Source organism: Octopus bimaculoides, chromosome 15 (genome assembly GCF_001194135.2).
Source record: "Octopus bimaculoides isolate UCB-OBI-ISO-001 chromosome 15, ASM119413v2, whole genome shotgun sequence".
Classification (NCBI taxonomy): domain Eukaryota; kingdom Metazoa; phylum Mollusca; class Cephalopoda; order Octopoda; family Octopodidae; genus Octopus; species Octopus bimaculoides.
Window position 1 is genome coordinate 51,409,658 of NC_068995.1, and position 10,438 is coordinate 51,420,095.

The window sequence follows — 10,438 nt, forward strand, 5'->3', positions numbered from 1 at the left end:
TCGTGAAATTAACGTGCAAGTGGCTGAGCACTCCACAGACACGTCTACCCTTAATTTAGTTCTCAGGGAGATTCAGCGTGACGCAGAGTATGACAAGGCTGGCCCTTTGAAATTCTGGTTCAACAGAAACAGGAAGAAAGAGTGAGAGAAAGTTGTGGTGAAAGAGTACAGCAGGGTTCATCACCACCCACTGCCGGAGCCTCGTGGAGCTTTAGGTGTTTTCGCTCAATAAACACTCACAACGTCCAGTCTGGGAATCGAAACTGCGATCCGATGACCGTGAGTACGCTGCCCTAACCACTAGGCCATTGCGCCTCCATACACACCCACCCACATACACACCCACACATATATATATATACACCATGTGTGTGTATATATATACATATACATTATATGTATATGTATGTATAATGTACACACACACACATGTTTGTATATATATATGTCTAATAAATATATACACATTGCTTCTGCCGTTACATTAATTCCATTATATCTTACCTGACAAACAAAAGCTTCGATTGATTTAATTTGGTTTGAAGTTGTCTGAGAGATTTCTAGAATTTGAAGAAAAAGATGAGTAATATTAAATATTATTTCTGAAGATAATTCTAAATGCAGACTCACCCGGCAGACATTAAGTTAAAATTAACATAAAACAAACAAACAAACAAATAAACAAAAGAACCCCAAGAAAAATATCAAAAAAGTATCATCCCTCATCCTCGAAAAATATGAGCGAAAGGCAACAAAGCAAAACAGTCACGGACACGGATTAACGCGTGACAGATCATCATGTGATATTGCACCAGTAATATTTCGATTAATTTCTTTAGAACTTCAAGTTTTGTCTTCTGACAAAAATTTTGTCCAGTTCTCTTCGATTGGAATTTCCGCTGGCAGAATAGCAATCTTAATTTTTTTCACCCAACTCTTAAATCATGTTGTGTTCTGTATGCTTACTTTGTTCAGAATGGTTTCTAGATAAACTCTTTCAGATAATTGTACTTAACAATCATAAAGATTAACGTTTTGTTTATGATTACGGGAATTCAATCTTTGAAGTTTAAGCTGATGCAAACTTTCGATCATTCTTACATTACAAAACCATGCTTCTAAATTTCTGCTGAAATGCTATTACGCTTCATGGGAAAGAAATTAGTCGTCTTTGTGGCTCGTCTGACTCAGGAATGTAACCCAATGCCTTTATAATGAGATTGCTGGTTTCTAACTTTTTTGCATTTTAATTTATGATAATACCACATCTGTTTCAGAGACGATGCACGTTTCTGATACAAGTTTACGCGAATCCGTTCCTTTTTGCTTCAAGTTTTAATTGGGAATTTCATAGATGGCTCTGATAGCAAAGCAAAAGTCAGGCATATTATGTTAATTAGTATAGCTTTGGATTTAATAGACTTTGGTTTGTCATCAGTTGTTTTGAATTCTGCGGATTTAAGATTGAACGTCATCTCGAGTCGTCAACAGCTGTCTTTCTTGCAGGAATTTTCGGTTGAGTTGAGCTTGTAGAAATCCGTGTTGTTTCCTTTAAACTATTGATGTTTGATGCAAGATAATTCTTTATGTGATTCAGCTACCGGAAGCAGACACACACACACACACACACACACACACACACACACACACACACACACACACACACACACATGCTTACATATATACACATAAATTTACATATACATAAGCAGTAAATGAAGATTAGTCTACAAGTGAAACATAATAGTAGAACCACAGCCACAAAAAAGAAACAAAAATGGAGGAAAAAAAAACATGGAGCAATAATTGAAAACAACAACAACAACAGCAATTGCATTAAATATTACTTATTACCGCCACCATAAATTCATTAATTAATTTACATAGAAGCCCCAACTCCACTTTCATCCTCATCATCACCGCCACCACGACTACGAATACTATCACTACCACTACTGCTATATAACCACTTGTGCTCAATGTGCTTCACAGAACTACTAGCGAAATGCCACCTCTGACCTTGGAGTAGTCTAAGAGGTTGTGTGATATACATGCCAACGTGTGGGATTCAGTGTACTCATTATTAAAACACTACTTACTTGAAAAGATTTCAAATTCGATATCTGAGATATAATGAAAAATTCAAATAATAATAATGAAAAAAAAAAGAGAAATAATTTTCGTTTCTTTTTAAATAAATCTATATTATCATATTTCATAACGAAAGCTTCATATATTTCACATATCACATTTAGATTCACACATATATAGTTATGAAGAGGCATGTACGAGTGTATATATATTATACAAAGTTGATTTATTCCTATGCTATTATGTGGTGACTTCTGTGTTTAATACGCGTTTGTGTTTTGTCAAGTAAAATACTAAAATAGTAGATAATAACCTTGATTTTTAAAATTTGTATTTAACAAGAAAAACAAAACAAAACAAAAAACAAAAAAAAAGAGCCCATGATTTAATTATGTCGGAGGTCATGTGTTGTTAGTTAGCAGTTAAGGAAATTGAGATACTCAGAGTGATCGCCCGATACGAGCTTTTTCATCCATTTACGCTTTTTAAGCCCAGCGCATGAAAGTCAACGACATCGTAAGAACCATCAAAGTGAACAAATATAGATGGACTGGTCACATCGCGAGACTCAAGGACAACAAATGGACAATCAGGGTGACAGAATGGACAGCAAGACAATAGACAAGATCAAGAGGCTGACCAAAGACAAGATGGCGAGATGATCTCACCCGCTTTCTGGAGCCTACATAGTCACGACTGGCCAGAGACAGACAGCAGTGGAAGGAATCTAGGGAAGGGTTCCTCCTTCAGTAGTGGTGAAGTCCAGGATAGAGTAGCCCCAAATTCTTTTAAGACAAAATTATATAAAGATATACACTCACTCATGTACGTGCATTTATACATTCACATAGACATATACACACACTTTTACTTTATTTATAAGGATTTTACTTTTACTTTTAAACCTGTTGCATAAATAACTTATTTGAGTGGTATTTAATTCTATCGTCCCCGAAAGGATGAAAAGTAATAATAATAATAATTATTATTATTATTTCTGCTCTAGGCACAAGACTTTGAAAGTTTTGGGAGGAAGGAGTTAGTCGATTATATTGAAACCAGTGCGTAACTAATACTTATTTCATCGACCCCGAAAGGATAAAAGGCAAAGTCGATCTCGGTGGAATTTGAACTCAGAACGTAGCGGAAGACGAAATACCGTTAAGCACCTTGCCCGGCGTGCTAACATTTCTGCCAGCTCACCACCTTTGTAATAATAATAATAATAATAATAATAATAATAATAATAATAATAATAATAATAATAATAATAATAATAATAATAATAATAATAATAATAATAATAATTACGCGTTGAAAAGAAAAGAAAATGTAAAAAAAGCAAATGTAATGCACTTACCTGAAAAAGGGGTCATTCGCCTAAGGAAAAACAGGGCGCCCTACAAACCTTTAAACGCTCTTCAAGACTAATAGAAGAGCTTTCACTTTATTAGGAAATCCCAAATACGAACTCAAATTGGAAGTATCCAGCGAAACCAGGCTCGCTGTTTTCACAGACCTTACAGCAAATTTAATGGAGGGCAGTCATTCCCTCCTCTCCCACTCACCGTTTATTAAAGCTGCAGTTAAAAGCCTGGTGATACCTGTTATCTATTTATTGACCAGAGAATTACAGGCTAAACACACATTTATCTGCCACACGGTATCTCAGCTTTTATAATATGGTTTACATGTTTTTATGGAGATGCCAATGAGGGAGTCTGTGTATGGTCATCTGTTTTGCTAGAAATAGCCAACCACCTCGCTGCAAATAACACATTGTCGTCTTACAAACAGATGCACGTTTGTAGTTCCAGTTATACCACGTATACAATTTAGAATGGACTGTTGTAGTCATGGATTGAACGCCTTTGATCGTAGGTCTTCTCGAGCAGGACTGACCTGGGGCTAAACATTGACAAGAATCAACGCAATTATTTGCATTACTGAAAAGGGGTGTGTGTGTGTGTGCGCGCGCGGGCGGATGGTGGTAGTGGGGAATGGCACCTAATATTTGTTGAGATTGAATTCACAGCCAATATTTCGATGTTATTGCAGGTCAGTAATCAGATCTGAAATCAAAAGCGTTCCAGAAGTGACGATCCAGTCTTTTTTTATTTTCCTTTTACAGTCGCACAGTATCTAAAACTGCTTTATTCAATAAAATATTGAAAGAGATTTGGCTGCTATCTTTAGCAGGCTAAGCAATAACATGAAGAATTTTCACGTCAGCTCAAGGCGATGTCTTTGTTGTTGTTGTTGTTGTTGTTGTCTGTGTGTGTTGTAGGTGTTAAGCTTAACGAAACGTACTTAACGTTTGGAATATAAACCGGACTTAAAAAAATACTACCTCTGATAGAATGTTACCCCTTCATAGGTATGACTCATCGCTGAATCACTTGACACGGTGAAACGGGGGTCTGAACGACTGCCTTCGGGGATTTCCGACTGTGTTTTTCATTTATCTGTTTGCAGTTAGACGGATTAACGTTAACGATAATAACAAAGTGGCTCCACATGGCAGACTCTGGAATATCACAATAGTTGTGATACCTTAACTTGCTGCTGTTGTTGTTATGTGCATACATACATTCCAATACACACACACACACACACACAAACACATAGATAGATAGATATGATCATATATATAACTTTAGATATATCATACATACAATTACATAATATAATTATATTATATATATATATAATTACCCACTGGGTGGCAGTTTGGGCAAGTGTCTTCTACTTAAAGGCGGCGAGCTGGCAGAAACGTTAGCGCACCGGGCGAAATACTTAGTGGTATTTTGTCTGCCGCTACGTTCTGAGTTCAAATTCCGCCGAGGTCGACTTTGCGTTTCATCCTTTCGGGGTCGATTAAATAAGTACCAGTTACGCACTGGGTTCGATATAATCGACTTAATCCGTTTGTCTGTCCTTGTTTGTCCCCCCCTGTGTGTAACCCCTTGTGGACAATAAAGAAATAAGTGTCTTCTACTATAGCCTCGGGCCGACTAAAGCCTTGTGTGTCTGTGTTTGTCCCCCCACCATTGCTTGACAACCGATGTTGGTGTGTTTACGTTCCTGTAACTTAGCGGTTCGGCAAAATAGACCGATAGAATAAGTACTAGGCTTGTAAAGAATAATTCCAGGGGTCGATTTGTTCGACTAAAAGTGGTGCTCCAGCATGGCCGCAGTCAAAATGACTGAAACAAATAAAATAATATTTGCTGGGTCTAGGGAGAGTCAGTATTATGTCAAGGTAATGAACACACTCACGGGTTCAATTCCACCCATTTCTTAAATATCTGATTGTTTTGATTTTGTTTGCCAAAAAGCTCTTTCGTTGCTCTTTGCAACCTTATCAATGGCTACTGGATTAGCCCATTATAGAAGCGTTTGGTTGGCTGGTTGAGATCCTGTTGCGTGCATGCGGGCGTGTGAGTGTGCGTGTGTATATATGTGTGTGTATGAGTGTGTGTGTGTCTGTGTATGTATGTATGCTTGTATGCATGTATGTATGTAAGTATGGATAGATGGATGTGCGTGTGTGTATGTATGCATATATGTATGTATTTATGTATGTATGTATTCTGTATATTCATGTATGTATGTATATGTGTATGTATGAAGGTGTGTGTGTGTGTGTGTATGTGTGTGTGTGTGTGTGTGTGTGTGTGTGTGTTCGTGTGTGTACCTTTGCTTCCTTGTTTGTGCGTGTTTTTATGTGTCTATGCGTAAAAATGTTTTTCCAATCTCAGTTGATCATTTTTTTTTTCATATGTAGTGAATTTCGTTGGTAATTCTATAGTATACATTTCCTCCGCATCTAGCTGCACTGCATCGTATATTCCGGGGGTGTAGTTGCTGCTGGTGATGGTGTTGGTGTTGGTGGAGTTTTTCCGTGTCCCGCTTTGAAGTCGTCTGGTAGTTTACACTCCAGCATGACGATCCCGTCAATATTGTTTGGAGACCAAGGCGGCGAGTTGGCAGAACCGTTAGCACGCCGGGCGAAATGCTTAGCGGTATTTCGTCTGTCTTAACGTTCTGAGTTCAAATTCCGGTGAATTCGACTTCGCCTTTCATCCTTTCGGGGTCGATAAATTAAGAACCAGTTGCGTAGTGGGGTCGATCTAATCGACTGGCCCCCTCCCCCAAAATTTCGGGCCTTGTACCTAGAATAACAAAGAATATTGTTTGGGGATCTGCATTGATTCTTACCATGCTGCGATCGTTGTTCTTTCTGTTGACAGCCGAATTAACAGATTCCGGATATCACCTGGAGGGGATCCATACTTTAATGAATGGAGCTATCTTGACTTTTTTGGATAGCAGAACACAAGTGTCTTTCAGTGCCTTGTTGGCTTGGTTAATACTTATAAGATACTTTATGTGATTTCGTGCGTTGAAATAAGCTTTGTCGTGTCTTGCAAGAGTCATTATACTAATGTAATGAACACACTCACAGGTCCAATTTCACTCATTTATTGAATACCCGCTTGTTTTGATTTTTGTTTGTTAAAAAGCTCTTTCGTTGCTATTTACAACCTTATCAATGGCTAACTGACTCCGTTATAGATTGGAAAAAACGTTTTTACGTATAGACATACTCGAACACGCACACACAAGGAAGCAGAGGTACACACACGAACACACACACACACACACACACACACACATATACATGCATACATACATACATGCATGCATGCATGCATGCATACATACATACATACATATAAACACACACACACGCACGCACCCCCAACGAAACATGAATATACAGAATACATACATACATATATGTATATATGTATGTATATATATATATATATATATATATATATATATATATATATATATATATATATATATATATATATATATACATATATACATACACACATACATACATATATATACATACGTATACAAACACACGTGCATGCTGGCAGGCGCACATACACACGCAACAGGATCTCAAGCAACCAACCAAATCCTTTTATAATGGATTAAGTCAGTAGCCTTTGATAAGGCTACAAAAACAAGTGTTTTGGCAAACAAAAGCAAACAATCGGATAGAGCTTTTTTATCGCACGACTCTGTCCAGTCCCTCGACCTCTATTTACGTCTACCTCTGCACAAAATCTCGGATTACAGGAACGGGACAAAACTTATATATATACACCATTCTGCTTAAATAATGGAACTGTAGATACAATATCCTTAGATATCTCACATCTGTTTTCATTCCTCCACTTCACTCTCTATTTCATATCTTCTCTGTATTTTCTCGCACCGTCTCTGATATAAATATCCCAGAAACAGCCATAAGACCTTCTCTTTATAATTGTTCTGAAAACTATTCACAGCCTTGGATCTTTTTTTTATCTCATTCTGTTAATTTATATATATATATATATCTGTTTAAGTGTGTGTGAAAAACAAGGTGAGAGACAGAGATAGATTGAAAAAGAAAGAGAGAGAGAGACCTGGAGGGAGAGGGTCAGAGAGAAAATGAGTGATGGTGTATGAAGTATCTATTTGAACGTACCTGGAAATGTTTAGTCACAGTCTCATTCATTTTCGACACACCTGTCTCACTGCCGAGAAGAGGAAAAACGGCAAAACAATATTAATGATTATACAATATTCTTTTGAGAAAATCGAGATACATGTGTACATAATATCACTAACACCTTATTTCTGTAGTTTATCCCCCCCTCTCTCTCTCTCCCTCTCCCTCTCTCTTTATATGCGTCTCTCTAACGTAATAAAGTGTTACTCCGAAGAATCGTTGTGGAAACGAAGCCAAATGCACTATTAACTGTAGAGGACGCACTGCAGAAGATGCAAAAATCCATAATGGTGAAACGTGCATAGAGAACAAAGGGCATAAATTGCATGTTGGCTGATCACGTACATGCATACACACACACACACATACACATCCATATGTACGTGTCTGTGTGTAGATAGTGTTATAATCCAAGCTGTGTCCTCATGAAGCATATTTGGGTATATATATATATACATATATATATATATATATATAAAGAGTCAGGTGCAATGTAATACTATAAAGGAAAATACAATGGCCACTAAGAGTGACTAAAGGCGCCGAAATACCTACGTTGCTAGAAATAAGAGTTAAAATACTGTTAATGCTGTAGGAAGAGCGCAAATTTATCCATACAGAGACAGGGAAAGTAACCGCCCTATGACTGCCTCGAGATGCTTCAGTACCCATAGTCACCTTTAGTGACCATTGTATTTTACCTTTATGGTATTACATTGCACCTGGCTGTTTATGTTAATTTTTAGTATACGCATTAGCATTTCACCGAATCATCCATGAATTTTTACGGCATATATATATATATATATATATATATATATATATATAATTCCGGTAGACTGAATTAGCCAACCATGAGCCGCTCGAGCAGTCACCACTGAAGATGCCTACCTCATAGGCGAAACTAGACCTTGTCCGGTCGATCCTCGAGACGGTCATGAGGCAGTTACCTCCCTTGTCATCATGTGTATACATCTGCGCTCTTCTTACAGCCGTGGAATATTAGAATAAGGGACCACTCCATACTTTCTTGTAGAGTATGAGATTAATGAATTTTTATAAAGATAAACGTAACTGTAACTTCGACGTTTTGGTTGACTGGCGATCATCGGTTTGATGACTCATGGCTGGCGACAGTCTGATGACGGCTAATAAGTCGAAACTTTGAAGTCGCTGTCAGCTTTTTCTTGCAGAAGTTAACATATATTCACGCAAACATACACTCTTATTTGTATACATTATTTGGATGTATGAAAATACAGGTATTGTTCTTACTTTAATTGCGTATTTCCCTTCTTGCTGAAACTCCCAACATTTCCGGTGCTGTACAGGAAATAAAAATTAAGAGATTAGAAGAGAATCAACGACTGTACTTAAGATGTAAAGAAATGAAGAAGAAAACAATACGAAACAATATAAACTGCTTCTGCATCTTCAGAGATAGAGAAAAGGAAGCGGACAAAAAGAAAGAAAGAGAAAGAGAGAGAGAGAGAGAGAGAGAAAGAGAGAGAGAGAGAGAGAGAGAGAGAGAGAGAGAGAGAGAGAGAGAGAGAGAGAGAGAGAGAGAGAGAGAGCGAATAAAAGACAGACACAATGAAAGAGCGAGTATGAGAGTGAGAGAGACAGCTACAAGAGGGTACAAAGGTGAGATATACGCACGGGCAACATCGTCTTAAAAGTGGGTTTTCACTGTAAAAAATCACGGATCTTAGCGATTTGGATAAAGTATCTTTTGTCTTCTCCACCAAACCACTGGCATTGTAGATGACCTGTAGGGACAGATGAAACAATAAGATCATCATTGTCGTCATTCATTCATTCATCATCATCATCATCATCATCATCATCATCATCATCATCATCATCGTCATCATCAGCGTCATCGTCATCATCATCATCATTCTCATAATCATCATCAAATAAATAAACTATTATTAAATATTACTAACCAATATCAATGGAAGAGCCTTAATATAGTCGCCCCTCTAATTATCATACTTAATATATGCCCCTCTAATTATCATACTGTATCAATTAAAACAAGGAAGAACATGCTAGAAGATGTAGTTCTAAGGCGCGATAGTCAATGATTGAAATTTCCTTTCAATTATAAATTTCCTCAGTCAGAACTGATCTAGACGTAAAATGTAGCCATCGCGACAACAACTTGCATGAAGCTGACGACGATAACGACGACAAAAACAAGAGCATAACAAACGAGGAAGTTTATGAGACGAGTCAAAGAAGAGAGAAATGAATGCTTAATGTATGGAACTAAACAAATAAAACGCATTGTGGAAAAATATAGAAAAATCAAACAAACCAATAACACTCAAAGAATGTGTACAATGAAAATGTGTGTGTGTGTGTGTGTGTATATATATATTTACATACACACACGCCCACATATATATATATATATATATATGTGTGTGTGTATGTGTGTGTGTTTGTGTGTGTGTTTGTGTGTGTTATATTCGAAGATATATCAGACCTGATCTGCATAATGGATGATACCAAATGATATTTCAGTTTCATTTCTGCGAATATATCGGTTGTTTTGCGAGCAATTTTCGTTTAGTTTCTGTACCAAGCCTTCATCCGAAATCTTCTGTAAACTGGCTTGGTCTTCAAGGATGGAGAAGATGCTTACACCCTTATTCCCTCCACTCTGAAACATAAACATGCGGTATTTCATATGTATATATATATATATATATATATATATATATATATATAATTATTCGAATGTTTCTTTGCTCATAACAT

At 37.1% G+C, this 10,438-nt stretch overlaps 1 protein-coding gene across 1 annotated transcript in view; it reads right to left on the minus strand.

Moving 5' to 3' along the window:
* The window catches only part of LOC106870779 (chitin synthase chs-1), a 72,537-nt gene that overhangs the window by 23,954 nt on the left and 38,145 nt on the right, over positions 1–10,438 (minus strand). Inside the window, exons 11-16 of the mRNA XM_014916976.2 lie at positions 10,164–10,340; positions 9,329–9,438; positions 8,945–8,992; positions 7,646–7,694; positions 2,100–2,123; positions 505–560 (exon numbers count right to left, since the gene is read on the minus strand). Coding sequence (XP_014772462.1) covers positions 505–560; positions 2,100–2,123; positions 7,646–7,694; positions 8,945–8,992; positions 9,329–9,438; positions 10,164–10,340 — 464 coding nt within the window. The remainder of the gene's footprint in view (positions 1–504; positions 561–2,099; positions 2,124–7,645; positions 7,695–8,944; positions 8,993–9,328; positions 9,439–10,163; positions 10,341–10,438) is intronic.